At 46.0% G+C, this 14,394-nt stretch overlaps 1 protein-coding gene across 2 annotated transcripts; it reads left to right on the top strand.

Moving 5' to 3' along the window:
* The first annotated feature begins 810 nt into the window (after positions 1–810).
* On the top strand, positions 811–12,126 carry LOC140206154 (glutamine synthetase, mitochondrial). Of its 2 annotated transcripts, XM_072274394.1 has the most exons (8): positions 811–925; positions 1,146–1,238; positions 1,723–1,897; positions 3,011–3,172; positions 4,359–4,505; positions 6,116–6,243; positions 9,511–9,710; positions 10,671–12,126. In XM_072274394.1, the coding sequence occupies exons 2-8, from the start codon at positions 1,161–1,163 to the stop codon at positions 10,987–10,989; spliced, it is 1,209 nt and encodes a 402-aa protein (XP_072130495.1). In that variant the 5' UTR covers positions 811–925; positions 1,146–1,160; the 3' UTR covers positions 10,990–12,126. The 2 variants fall into 2 exon arrangements, with proteins under 2 accessions (XP_072130495.1, XP_072130497.1); XM_072274396.1 differs by lacking the exon at positions 1,146–1,238 and having other exon boundaries at positions 813–925.
* The last annotated feature ends 2,268 nt before the right edge of the window (positions 12,127–14,394 follow it).

Here is a 14,394-nt window from a genome sequence, read left to right as displayed (position 1 = left end):
TAGGCAACAGGGAGGAGGGCCGTAATACTGTATTGTGAAACGATCACTTAAACGACAGCGGTGCTAATAAGTCGGATTCTGAGGAACAGGAAACCCAATGAATTTCCCATCCGTGATCTGAGAGCATTTGATTTGTTTCTTATTTGTAACACCGCAATCCTCTTATCTAATTCCACGAAATCTGTTGCATTACTGAGCGAGAATTACACGCTGCGGATTTAAACCGCAACAGATTATTTTAAATAAACTCAAGTGCTCAGGATGTTCTGCCAGTGCTGTTCCAAACTGAAGTTTCAAATTAAAAATAATACTGTGCGAATGCTCCCGACCCAAACTTTGGGAGGGAGGGAGATGTTTTACAAACAATGCACGCTTCACATGATGCTATGCAACTAATATTTGGGACTAATTTGATAACGGGCCAAACGTGAGAAGTAACGAGGTTCTGCAAAGACTGTCCTAGGCACCCAACCTTTGCAACTGGGGAAAAGGAAAATCACCGAATTTACTGACATGGAGTGGGACGAGTTCAGATTTTCTTGCTTTTGCCCAGATGCTAATCTACGTGCTCTATTTCTGCATCTTATGCAATACAACAAGGGCCCTTTGGTCGCAGAAATTTCCACGAATCGGAAGCACGGCGGAGCGGAGCGGAGAGGAGGGAAGATGGAGGGGGATGGGGGGGCATGAGGGGGGAACAGAGCAACCGCAGCCAGGAGGGGAGGTACTAGCAACTCCCAGAGACTGAACACCACCAATGACTGCAGCACAAGGGCTGGCCCGGCGCAGCATCACATCCTGGCAGCACCTGGGCAGATCCCCGGACTCTATGTTATAAATGCAACTCCCAGGGCCGTTTGCACGGCAGCCGAATGAAAAGCTGCAAGGGTGAATTGAAGAGTGAACAGTGCCTGCAAGTTTAAAGGTACAGTCGTCACGGGCAACTACTGGGAGCAGTGGCTCTACCCCCCCCCCCACACCACCTCCTATCTCAGGGGAGCAGACGGCAGCAAACAACCTGAGCCTCTCTGCGGGAGTTACTAGCTCTTAGTGTGCCTGTTCTATCGATGCTTTTATCTTGGGTCGGTGCTTTTACCGGTTAAAAAGCCCATGTACTTGTAATAATTGGGAATTTTGTTTTGTAGTATTTTTGGTGAAGGATGCGGATCTCTCGATGTGTCCTGTTTCTGGTAAAAAAAATCGGTAATAGCAAGCCGACGATATGGCGGAATCAACATGTAGGTTGATGTTCAGTCCAATTAGACGTTAGGGATCTTGTGAAAATCGGTCGCTTGGTGGCGGGGTGGTGGGGAGGTGTGCATGATTTGCATGGCAGGGTGTGATCCAGGAATTTAATTTGCGGGTTTGATCAAGAGTGCGGCCAGAAAAATGATTGCGGGATTGATCAGGGTGAAGCCAGAAATTAGCCGCGTCCGGGCTGGGCTGCAGTGCTTCAGTGTAGATGGGACGGGGTGGGCTGCATGCTTCGGTTGCTGGGGTGCATGTACGGTGCTGGTCGCCCTAGCCGGTGCCGTGCAGGACTGCGGAGTGGACCAGACCAGACCAGACCAGACTTGCACAGCGGAGCCGGGAGCCGGCAGCCCGCCCCCTCCCCCCAGTTTCTTTGTTGGCCGGCCGGCGTGCGCGGTGCGCCCTGCCGCCCCCACCTCCACCCCCTCCCCCCGACACAGGCTAAACCAGTGTGCCTTCTTTCCCTTGCAGACCTACAAGATGGCCACTTCAGCCAGCGCCGGCCTCAACAAGGTGGTCAAGAAGAACTACATGGAGCTGCCACAGGACGGCAAAGTGCAGGCCATGTACATCTGGATCGACGGCACGGGAGAGGCGGTGCGCTGCAAGACGAGAACCCTGGATCGGGAGCCCAAGACCATCGCTGGTAGGTCCAATCCCTCACCCGAGATACGCCGGCCAGTAGCCCCCCAGGTCGGGGGGACACGCTCACTCACCATTATCTTTAATCCATTCCATACCCCTGTTCGTTGAACTGCCCCCACGGTTGGTAGCTATGTGTTTTGGGTCCTGCTCCAGCTGCCGGCTTGCATTTGCCTCACTTCTCGACCTCCTGTGCCTCTGCTCAGCCTGCTGCTCGCTCACCCTGCGCCCAGACTTCCTCTGCTTGACTAGCCACTGTCCTCGGGAGGCTCTCTGGGTATGAAATCGCGTGCCTTCCCCGGGCCCTGCTGCCGGAATATTTAACTTTTGGAATGTGGACTGCATGGCTTCCCAATTATTCCTAATGTAAACACTGGAGAGACGCATTGGCTTGGAGCCAGTTTAAATCCAGATGGAGCTCTGCTTTTTTTGAGAAATTTTAAAGAAAAGTCGGCTGTGCTGTAATGAATTAAGCGTGTCAGCCTTGCTACGGTGACCCTTGCAATCACCACAGTAACGCTGCCATTTCGCATGGTGCTCTCGACAAAGCCAAGTGTGACATGACTCTTCAATCCGTGCTTTTTGTGCCTTGTCTCACAGGTTCTTTAGTCCATGTCTGTGCAGTAAATGCACTGTTTCAGTGCATGGTGTGAAATTGCAGTTGTTTTTGCCTGCATCACAATTTTACTAAAATTGCATTGCAAATGTTTCTATTGCAGCAGACATGGTTGGCTATCTTCCCCTAGACTGGGCAATGTGATTGTTGCAGTTGTCTGCTTTGGAGACCCCTGGTTGAAGGCAATGGTCTGCCTCAAAAAGTTCACTATGGAGTTTTAATTATTTGCACGTAAGATAGGTAAATATGACATGGGGTAGGGAGGTGGTTGGTGGGGGATGAAACCATTTAGAGCAATTTTCCACTGCTATGGACTTCATACGCTTCAAACGCATAATACTTCTGCTCACGCTGCCTCCAGGCTCCTTCACATGATGTACTGAGACAATGTGAGTTGCTGTTCATGAGTTTGCTTTGTTGTCTGAATGGTCCTTTCTTTGAGCTGGGAGACTTTGACTTTTGCGTCACGTTTGCATTCTGTAACGCTTTTGTTCATTTCAGATCTGCCAGAGTGGAACTTCGACGGCTCCAGTACCTATCAGTCAGAGGGATCCAATAGCGACATGTACCTGATTCCGTCTGCCATATTCCGGGACCCCTTCCGTCGGGATCCAAACAAGCTTGTACTGTGTGAAGTCCTCAAGTACAACAGGAAGCCAGCAGGTATGGAAGGCGTAGCGAGTTGCACGGCCACTCGGACTATCTTGCATTTTGCTGGTGCTGCTCAATTATCTCTCGCCCTGAAGCCCTGCACGTTCTGAGTCTGTTAATCCGGGCATAGTTTTTATGCTGACACTTGTTTGCTAATGTGTAAATGAAAGAAAGTGACATTGGGTTAGAGGTAGTGGACAAGTTCTTCTCCCACTCTCAGCTACTGATGTACTTTTCATGGAACCAACCTTCCCAAGCTGTCATTCATAACATCATGTCCTTCAGGTTCAGACCTTCGGTCCCTTTCTATAAAGGCTAAAACATTCCCTGATCCCTTGAATCCATTCTGCCCCATTAATGCCCGCAAGGCTTTGGGATCCACTTCTCATGTTGTTAGACCTGGATTGGCCCACTCAGTTGATGCTGTTCCTGTGAAATTACTTTGGTTGAAAGTTTTACTTTGAAAGGCATAGGATCGTACTGAAGCAAATCTCTTCTGTCTCATTTCCTGTCTACCTGTAGCCCTGTAAATTTTATCTCTGCATATTGTTCTCTGTTCAGTACTCTGATGAGAACATGCAGAACATAGAATTTTAGGCTGGTCAGCCCAACTTGTAGAGCTGACCACAATGCCAATTTAAACTGCACGTGGTCTCCATTCTCTGCGGATTCATGTCTGTCTGAATACCTCTTAAATGTTGCTATCATGTCTGCTTCTACCACCTCCCCTGACAGTGCATCCAAGGCTCCTATCATTCTGTATAGTTAAAAGAAACACACATTTGCCTCACTCATTTCTTTTAAGCATGCCCCTCTCACCTGAAACCTATACCTAGTACTGTTTGACATTTCTATTCTGGGGTAAACTATTCTGTCTTGTGTATATCTCTTTAATATTTATTTCTATCAGTCCTCCTGTCAGCCTCTGAACCTCCAGCGAAAGCAACCTCAGTCAGCCAACTTCTCCCCAATCTGGTCAACATCCTGGTGAATTTCTTCTGTTTCTGCTATAATGGGGTCAATAGAATCAGCCAGATTACATCCATCATTTTAAGTCCAGAGCTTCAGTCTCATTGTCTCTTGTCACCCTCGACGTAACTCTTACTTGTTAAGTGTTTACTAAAGCTAATATTAAATAGTTTCTTTTGAGGGGAAATGTTACATAATTGATGTTACAACCTGTTGTTTCTTTCTACAGAAAGTAATCTTAGAAATTCCTGTCAAAAAATCATGTCTATGATTTCAAACCAGTACCCCTGGTTTGGGATGGAACAGGAATATACTTTGCTGGGTACAGATGGGCACCCCTTCGGATGGCCTTCCAATGGTTTTCCTGGACCACAAGGTGTGCTAACGCTTTCTATCCCGTGTTTTAGAAAAATGTTAGTGTTGCTGGTAGTAAAACCTTGCATTTCCCAGTAGGTGGGAGGACAAAAATGAGACTGGGTAAGTAGTGCTTATTCCAGTTGGACTCAAAGGGCTGAAGGGACTGTTTCAATGTATTATTACTGTAGTGGTTAAGTTTCAGGCTGTTCCCAAGTTAGCAACATCTGATCTGTGGACATCCCAGCAAATGAATGTGTTTCCATAAATTCAAAAATGTACATGCATACATTTGTTCCTGTGATCAGCAGAAAGTTTCTTTTTTTTTTCATTTAGTAATTGCTATTTTCAGCCTGATGTGCCTTCCATGTCAATCATTGCAATACTGGAGTGGTGGTTACCATATTGAGTGTATTTCTAATTTGTGGTCACAATTGGCTGCAAAGTAGAATCTGTTGTTTACCTGGGGACAGCCTGACAACCCAGGCATGAGAGCGCGTGCTGTAACTGTGGGATTTTCCTTTGGTTAGTAAAATCACAAGGAACCACTTGGTTCAGCCTTGCCATTTGGGGAAGGAGGTGTGCGATCTTTTACCAGTCAAGACTGTATGAGATGTTTATTGCACTCTGCAGTGATCCAGCCAGTTGCTTTAAATCAGGACGAGAATAGAAGTAAAACAGGCCACCATCTCCCTGTCAGCACTACTGAAAATGGGTCTTGCAAAATTACTCCAGGCCTGTACGTCTTCACGGGTCTCAAACTGTGGTTCTGGTGTCCAGAAGGAATTGTTCTGAACTGCAGAGGTGCGTGGTGTCGAGACATCCTGGTCAATGGGCATCAAAGGGAAAATGCAAGTGGTTGAAATCAAACCTTGCACGGAGTAAGGTGGTTGTCAAATTATCCCGGACCCAGAATATCACAAAGGAGGTTCTGATGGCAGTATTCTGAGTTCATCGTTGAGATCCATGAGAAGATTGGAAGTGGGGATGTTACGGCTGTTCACAATTATGTTCCATTCACAACTTGTCTGCACGCAGCAAGACCCAGACAACATTGAAGTGTGACAAGTAACCTTTGTGCCTGGTGCCAACCAGTGATCACCTCTACTTGACACTCAGTGCCATTTCCATCACTGAGTTCTCCATCGGTCTGAGGTGGGTGACTCATGTCCTGACACCCCAAGACCGTCTAGAAGGCGGGAGTGAGATGCAGCACTATTAGGCGTAATGACTGCAGCTGCTCCTCACCATTCACTTCCTTCACCACAGTGTCAACCATCTACAAAATGGTCTGCAGTTATATTCTGAATTGTTGGATAGCACCTCCCAAATCTAAAGCCCCCCACCATCAAGAAGGACAGGAAGGAACACCACCACCTATGTTTCTCTCCAAAGGGCATAACATCCTGACCCGAAAATACATCATCACTCGGTCTAGGACTGTCACTCCAGCAGCACTGTGGGAACGCCTTCTTCGGAAGGCTTGCAACAGTCCAAGAATGTGGCTCCACTCCAATCTTCTCAAGGGCATTTGAGGATCAGTAATAATGCTGGCCCTGCCAGTGACATCCATCTCTTGAAAAGGTTTAACTTCTGTTCCTGTTGTTTAATTGCTATCTGTCTGTCTTACAGGGCCCTACTACTGTGGAGTCGGTGCAGACAAAGCATACGGCCGTGACATTGTAGAAGCCCATTACCGAGCCTGCCTCTATGCTGGAATTAACATCTCTGGAACAAACGCTGAGGTTATGGCTTCACAGGTAAGATGATTGGTAATCATTCCTCAACGAACTGATAAAGGCGGGTGTTTTGTGGAGATATCAGAGTGCTAATGGTGTTGAAGAGGTGTGGAGAGGATCAGTGTAGTCAATTGTATTAATTACATTCCATTTTCAACTTGCTTTGTGTGTTTAATTTGCTAAATTGCAGCCTAATGTCTCCCACTCGGATGACATTCCGGGGGGACTGGATCTGTGAATTGTTGGTAAGTGGACAGTAAATGAACAGGCAGCAACAGGGAGAGAACTTGAACAGGCAGAGATGGCAAGTGGCCATAGTTCAGCACGTGCCTACCTGGATTTGTGAATTCAAACATTGATTTTCTGACGACATGAATATTATTTTGCCCGAGTGTTCTGCTGTTGGGTGGGATGTTGTGTGGTACAGCTGGCCGTGCATGAAGACTTGTTAATGTTCGATGTGCGATATACTGAGCTGACACCAACATTGCTCAAGGTCTGAAGGGAAGGTGGCATTCTGAAGCGGGGCTAGTTGTGAGATTCAGAACTGATTTCAGGGTGATTGGGGTAATTGCTGTTGACGATCATGGTGCTGGTATGCTCAGGGATGCCAGCTATGGTGCAGGAAGCTTGTAAATCTGATGTAGGGTGTTGACCCAAAATGTCAGCAATTACTCTACCCCCTGCTTTACCTGCTGAGTTGCTGCAGTAATTTTAGTGCTACAGTTCTTGTAAATGCCGTTGGTAGAGTTTGGGGTGTGATTGGCTGGGTTTGCCCCATGTAGAAATAGGAAGTTTTCATCTCACTGAGAAGGAGATGAACTGACAAGTGCACGATTTCTAATCCCAGGGGAAGGCTTGTCAGTGCTTCTTCCGCACTGCTGGAATACTAGCTTGGAATTTTATGGTTGTCCCTGGTGCAGGACTTGGACCATCTGATTGGGGAAATGCTGTTGGGAGAGAGTTCTATTTAGATGCGATTATGAGAGTTGACCGGTATTTTTCCTCGTTTGGTGGGGGGAGGGGGTCTACAACTTGCAAGGGGACCGGGCAAGTAGCAGTGCTTCCTTGCACTGGCTGGCCTTCTGTTGCTGGGTTTGGGTGGTACCGTTGGAGTAGCCTGGTGAGTGCGGCTGGTGGAGGGAAGGCGGGTGCGTTCCGGGGATAATTAATTGCCAAATCAAGTGATCTGCTTGACTTGCGTGGTGAGATTCTGAGTTGTTGGAGCTGTGTTCACACAGGCATTTGTACCGTGGAATCTCACTGGACATGGGATCCCCAGCCTCTGATCTGCTGTGGCCAGGGTGTTTGTGTGGCTGGTTCGGTGGAGGCAGATGCATTAGTGTTTTGTCGGGGTTTCATTAAAACAGTAAATGAGACTGAGGTGCAAAAACACAATGGTAAACAGTTTTTCTTCCCTGGGAAAAGGTTGTGTGCACTCCATCTCTACCCTTCAGATTTTACACACCTCTACAAGGTCATCCCCAGTTTCTCGCATTCCAAGGAATAAGAAACAGAAAACCAACAACACAATACAGGCCCTTCTGCCCGCAAAGCTGTGCCGAACATGTCCTTACCTGAGAACTACCTAGACTTACCCATAGCCCTTTTTTAAACTCCATGTATCCATCCAGGAGTCTCTTAAAAGACCCTATTGTTTCCGCCACCACCAGCAGCCCATTTCACGCACTCACAACTCTGCGTATAAAAAAAACTTACCCCGACATCTCCTCTTTACCTGCTTATAAGCACCTTAAAACTGTCTCCTCTCGTGCTAGCCATTTCAGCCCTGGGAAAAAGCCTCTGACTATCCACGCGATTAATGCCTCTCATCATCTTGTAAACCTCTATCAGGTCATCTCTCATCATCCTCCGTCGCTCCAAGGAGAAAAGGCCGAGTTCACTCAACCTATGCTCATAAGGCATGCTCCCCAATCCAGGCAACATCCTTGTAAATCTCCTGTGCACCCTTTCTATGGCTTCCACGTCCTTCCTGTAGTGAGGCGGCCAGAACTGAGCACAGTACTCCAAGTGGGGTCTGACCAGGGCCTTGTCTTGTCCATACTGTACCAACCGCTGCCGCTGGGCTATAAATGTGCAGGAGCAATGTGTGGTTAAGTGCCTTGCTGAAGGACACTGCCCCAGCTGAGGCTCGAACTCATGACCTTCAGATCACGCCTTAACCACTTGGCCACACGCCAACTATATAGCTGCAACATTACCTCTCGGCTCCTAAACTCAATCCCACAATTGATGAAGGCCAATGCACCGTGTGCCTTCTTAACCACAGAGTCAACCTGTGTAGCAGCTTTGAGTGTCCTATGGACTCGGAGCCCAAGATTCCTCTGATCCTCCACACTGCCAAGATTCTTACTATTAATATTATGCCATCATATTTGACCTACCAAAATGAACCACCTCACACTTATCCGGGTTGAACTCCATCTGCCACTTCTCAGCCCAGTTTTGCATCCTATCAATGTCCCGCTGTAACCTCTGACAGCCCTCCACACTATCCACAGCACCCTCCCCCCAACCTTTGTGTCATCAGCAGATTTACTAACCCATCCCTCCACTTCCTCATCCAGGTCATTTATAAAAATCACAAAGAGTAGGGGTCCGGAACAGATCCCTGAGGCACACCACTGGTCACCGGCCTCCATGCAGAATATTACCTGTCTACAACCACTCTTTGCCTTCTGTAGGCAAGCCAGTTCTGGATCCACAAAACAATGTCCCCTTGGATCTCATGCCTCCTTACTTTCTCAATAAGCCTTGCATGGGGTACCTTATCAAATGCCTTGCTAAAATCCATATACACTGCATCTATGGCTCTACCTTCATCAATGTGTTTTTGTCACATCCTCAAAAAATTCAATCAGACTCTTAAGGCACGACCTGTCTTTGACAAAGCCATGCTGACTATTCACTGGACTCACTGGTCTATAATCTCCTGGGTTATCCCTACCTGCCCAACCTCACTATATAATTCGGGCCTTTGAGTCCTGATAGCATTGTTGTAAATCTCTACATTTTTTTTTTCCATTTTAATGAGTGTGAAGTGTTACTGATCTCTTGGTCATGAAGACCACCCTAAATGTGCACCATCATTGGGTTTCTGTCCTGATTGGCTAAACTTGGAAAGAGAAGTCGTAACGCAATCCTCAATAACGTGTGCGTTGCTAGGAATATGGATAAACCATCTCCAAAGCAATATCTTGACAATAAAGTTGCAGTTGGTGCAATTCTTGCTTTCAAACTAATCTATACGTCTCGACTTTATTACAGTGGGAGTACCAAGTTGGGCCCTGTGAAGGCATTGACATGGGTGACCACTTGTGGATGTCACGATTCATTCTGCACAGGGTGTGTGAGGATTTTGGCATCATTGCCAGCTTTGACCCAAAGCCCATACCTGGTAACTGGAATGGTGCTGGCTGCCACACCAACTTCAGCACCAAGGCGATGCGGGAAGACAACGGGTTGAAGTGAGTATTACACCTTGGGGCTGAGTGTCTGAAGCAGAAACGGGGGAACCCTTCACGTTCTAACCTTGCTGTACTCAAGTGGGGGGTGGGGAGGTTATGGTGAGATTACTTTTCCTCAACTGGTGCATCCTTAATGGTACGAAAATATGAATTCTCTCCTTTGATGGTAGGTTGGCGTTGCAAGTTCATAAGGAAAATTCATTTCTCAACTCAGTGCAATTCATTATCAAAGGCAAAAGTCCACGTTCGCACAGGTGCAATAAAACTAACTTGCAGTGGCATCACAGACGATAATGCTGCATTAGATAAGCATCATTCACATGAAAACAATTAGACACACCGTGTTTACACAAAGGACTACAATTAGAACAAAGCATCAATTTATTTTGGTGCAAAGTGGGCATACTGTTGCTAAACTCTGTTGATTGGGGCTGTACCAGTTGATTCAAGAATCAAAGGGTCAAAGGGAAGTAGCATTTTATTAATTTAGAGATACAGCAGGGAACCTTTGGCCCTTCGAGCTGCACCATCAGCAACCCACCATTTTAACTCTGCCCCACTCCCCACTCACCGGTACATTGTTGGACTGTGGAAGGAAGCCAGAGGAGGAAACTGGTGCATTCCACAGGGAGGACGTGGGATTGAACTCTGAAGTGCAGAACACCCTGAGCTGCAATAGTGTCACACTAACGTCTATGCTACCATGTTCTTGAGCCTGGAGATGTGGAACTACCAGGCTTCTGTACCTCCTGCTTATGGTGGTAGCTGTAAAAAGATGCTATCAGCTAGATGGTGAGGATCTTTGGATATTGCCTTGATGCAGTGCCTCCTGTGGATACTACCAGTGGTGGGGAGGATTGCACCTATGATTTATCGGGTTACGTTCACTGCTGTCTGCAGCTTCTTGTGCTCCTGTACATTCAAGTTGGTACATAGCAGTAAAACTATTCTTTCCTTTAGATTCATTGAGGAATGCATTGAAAAACTTGGCAAGAGGCATCAATACCACATCCGTGCCTATGATCCCAAGGGAGGGTTGGACAATGCCAGGCGTCTGACAGGCTACCACGAAACTTCCAATATTAATGAGTTCTCAGCTGGAGTTGCCAACAGAGGAGCCAGCATCCGCATACCTCGTTCTGTTGGCCAAGACAAGAAAGGTTACTTTGAAGACCGCCGTCCATCTGCCAATTGTGACCCCTATGCAGTCACTGAAGCATTGGTGCGTACATGCCTATTGAATGAAACTGGTGATGTGCCTGTTGAGTACAAGAACTGAAGCAGAATGGACCTGGCATCTGTGGCATTGATTTCCTCAGAACTCTCCTATATTGTCCAGGTGCTGAGGGGAAGGGGAGGGAGGTGTTGGTTTGATTTATATTTCTGAACATTATTTTTTCTGTATCTATCTGGAAGGCAAGGAACGTGTGTGGACAAGATATCTTAGCTGTTTATCTTGAACAGTTGAAGATAGATCTTCAAGTTGACTGGTCAACTTCACATGGACAATAACCTGTAATTTAATACAGTCAACTTTGATATTAAAGCAGGGCTTTTTTATTATAATACAACATTAATATTTTTTGGTTGAGTGACACTTTCTCTACTAAAAGAAAGTCTCTTGGATCTATACTGGATCCACAGTAATACTAATACTGTAGGCTGCACAGTTTTACTAAGTTGTAATGATAGTTTGCATTGTCTTCAGAAAAATTTTCTGCAGTACTTGAAGAGGGTCTACAAAATGGCTGGCTGGTGGGTTTTAAATTATGATGACCAATTCCAATAATACTCGGGAGGAAGAAGTATCTGTATAACCTGGTACAGTCTGGCCAGATAATGTAACAGTATTGCAGAAAGTTCTGGAGCTTTCTAAGTGATGCCTTGCATTTAATGACTACACTGTCCAAAGGATGATTCCTTCAAATATCAAATGTGCTTGGCTATTCTCCGGATGAGGAGAAGGGGAGATTTGTGGATGGGGTATTGTTTAACAAATATTTGTAAAGTTGGGCTGTGACACTAATTGTGCATTCTATTTTTCAAAAGAAGGAATTAATGTTGGTAACCAATATGTGATTGTCCATTGTGAGTTGTTTGACATTTTCTAGATAATATTAAGGCATTATAGGGAAAAGTTCAGTTGTAAAAAATTATTTCCAAGTTTTTCTGTAATCCCTGTGAGTTATATGTACAGGGAATAATTCCCAGTGCTACATTTTTGTCCGTTTCTGAAGCATGCTGTAAGCATTGATGTCTTTTTAACGGTATTTTGACGGTACAGATTTGTTTCAGGGTTCAACTTTGCTGTAGATTTTTTAATTGAACTTTTTTAAATTGCTATCTCAGTCTTGTATTTTGAATTGTCATTGCTAAAATTGAGTAAAGTGGATTTTAATCACATGTCTGAATCAAACCTACAAAGTGAGTCTTATGTTGATTGTGTCCCACACTGAGCCTGGTCTACAAGGACACGTGTAAGAAAGAGGGTGTGTTAGTGTATTTACTTTATGCCCACTTACTATCCAACATGGGCCTCAAGTAATTTCCACTCGAATGCTGACTGAGTGCTTTAGGTGTCTTTGTCACTTTTGCTGGTACTGTCTTCTCAAAACAATGGGACTCCGTGCACAGCATTAGCCTTCACACTTCAGTTGAGGCCATCTCTGGGACTTTAGAGGGTGTTTTCCCTCACAAACGTGCCTCGTCCTATCAGCCCTGCACCTGCTGTTCTTCCTTCAAACTTGCAGCTGTGTTGCAATGCAACACATGGAGATGTAAAAGATTGCATTATCCCTGATATTTTCTTTCAACCTCTTCCCCCCCATCCCCCAAAGGAGCTGTTTACATTTGACGTTAAAAATGATGGAGATTGCTGTGGATTCTTTGCAGCTCAGGTAGTGTGTGGTAACAGCCTGTAACACTTTCAGGCCAAGATCCTGATTGTGTTTGTTAATGGAGTGGTGGGTGCAGTTGGAGGGAAATCAGTACACAGTGAGTAATAAACCAAACATTGCTCTCAGCACTCAGTGGGAAGTAGTTTGCTGCTTCTGCTACAGGCTGAACCTGATAAATATTCTCACTGAGGTGCTGACAACCATGGTTGACAAAATGCAGCATATACACCTCCTGTGAATTGTGGAGGGAACTAAACACACAGATCCTCCAAACGAGACAAGCACTTGAATACTTATTGCCTTCCTGCCACTGCCGGTTATAACAACATTTTGGTGTGGATCTTCCACTGAACTGTGCTGAAGTTTACTGGGGGGGGGGCACCCTTCAACAAGAAATGCCATGGTGGAGCAGCGCTTGATGACTCCCTGCAGAATGACCTTTGTTGCAAGGGTGGGGGTTGGCAAATGCAATGGCCTGATTTGTACTAATTATATGTCACTATCAAATGTACACGGATGGGTTTGTTGCATAATGGAATGCATTGTTTGCCTAATGAAAAGTTTGCTAGGAAAGGTGACACTGGGCACAATAATCAGTAAGACTAATGCTAACAAAGCTAGCAACAATTATATGGGTGTTATAGATATGGAATGATCCACTATCTTAACCTACAAAGGTGTGGTTTCTGCTTGTTATGAACTTTCTGGTTCCAAATCAGCTACAAACTACTGGGAGGGAGCAGCAAGATTTCCCCCTCACTCGACTGAAACAACTCGCTCAACTCCAGAGCACCCCTCTGGCTAAAACTGACAGAAACACTCACCCTAACCCAGGGACGGGCTGCCTTTCAAGCTGCTGTTCTGATCTACTACTGTGTCTGCAGCTTGAAGGGACCAGCAATGTGGGGATTACCAAGATCACCCACGATAGTCATGTCAACTAGTATCCTGCAGCCAGCTGGCCCCTGGCAACAGCCAGTGTTGAGAGAAACACAGGGGATGTTTTCAAGAAATTTGAGAATCAACAGGCTATGAAAAATAGCAACTGCCCCTCGTGTCCCTCCCCAAGACTCCAGTCCTGGTAGAACATGAAACTGGAGCACGAGCTGAGGAAGTGAGTATCAGTTAGACAGCCTATCAGACCGGACCCTCTCTGCATGGATGTCCGTTCCCCATGGAGGAACCCTCATGTTGAAAACTGTCTCCGGTACCCAAGAAGAATGCCCATAGTGTACAATCTCCTCTATCCATAAAGACTCCCATGTTAAACCCATCCTTACTGTTACCTGTGGAGAGATCTTCCAGAAATCATCTTCTCTTTCTGCAGATGATTCCCAACCTGCTGAGCAGAATTTTATTTCAGATTTCCAGTATCAGTTGTGTGGATTCTGGGATGAATGGTTTCCCAATGACCATGCGTCAAGCAGCTTTAGAACTTTGAGAAATGAGAAAAAAAAAACTCGCTGAAACGGGTAAATTACTTCCGTAGGCTGGAGGGTGTTGGCCAGGAAGCAAGTGTCTGAGTAAGAGCTAGGCTGATATGCAGAGAAACCCCTTCACTTGGAGCTTGGTGAGTCTTTGAATTCTGCCCCAGAGGGTTATGGAGGCTCAGTCACTGAGATCAAACAGGAATTGGTAAATATCTGCATATTATGGGATAAGAGAAGAAAAATTAGCTATCAGTTGTGATTTTGATGACTGGGGCAGCAGGCTCAATGCCTCCCCCCCCCCCCCCCCTATTTATGGTTCCTTTAACACAATGGATGTGAATCGCCAGCCAATGAGTA

Source organism: Mobula birostris, chromosome 12 (assembly GCF_030028105.1).
Source record: "Mobula birostris isolate sMobBir1 chromosome 12, sMobBir1.hap1, whole genome shotgun sequence".
Classification (NCBI taxonomy): domain Eukaryota; kingdom Metazoa; phylum Chordata; class Chondrichthyes; order Myliobatiformes; family Myliobatidae; genus Mobula; species Mobula birostris.
The sequence above is the reverse complement of the archived record's forward strand: the minus strand, read 5'-3'. Positions and strand labels throughout refer to the sequence as shown.

What these genes read in the sequence shown, in the direction of transcription:
- LOC140206154 (XM_072274394.1), top strand. Translation starts at nt 1,161, where the DNA reads ATGCGGATCTCTCGATGTGTCCTGTTTCTGGTAAAAAAAATCGGTAAT. An exon ending in CGATATGGCGGAATCAACAT is followed by an intron (nt 1,239 to 1,722) that starts GTAGGTTGATGT and finishes TTTCCCTTGCAG; the next exon opens with ACCTACAAGATGGCCACTTC. An exon ending in CGGGAAGACAACGGGTTGAA is followed by an intron (nt 9,711 to 10,670) that starts GTGAGTATTACA and finishes TCTTTCCTTTAG; the next exon opens with ATTCATTGAGGAATGCATTG.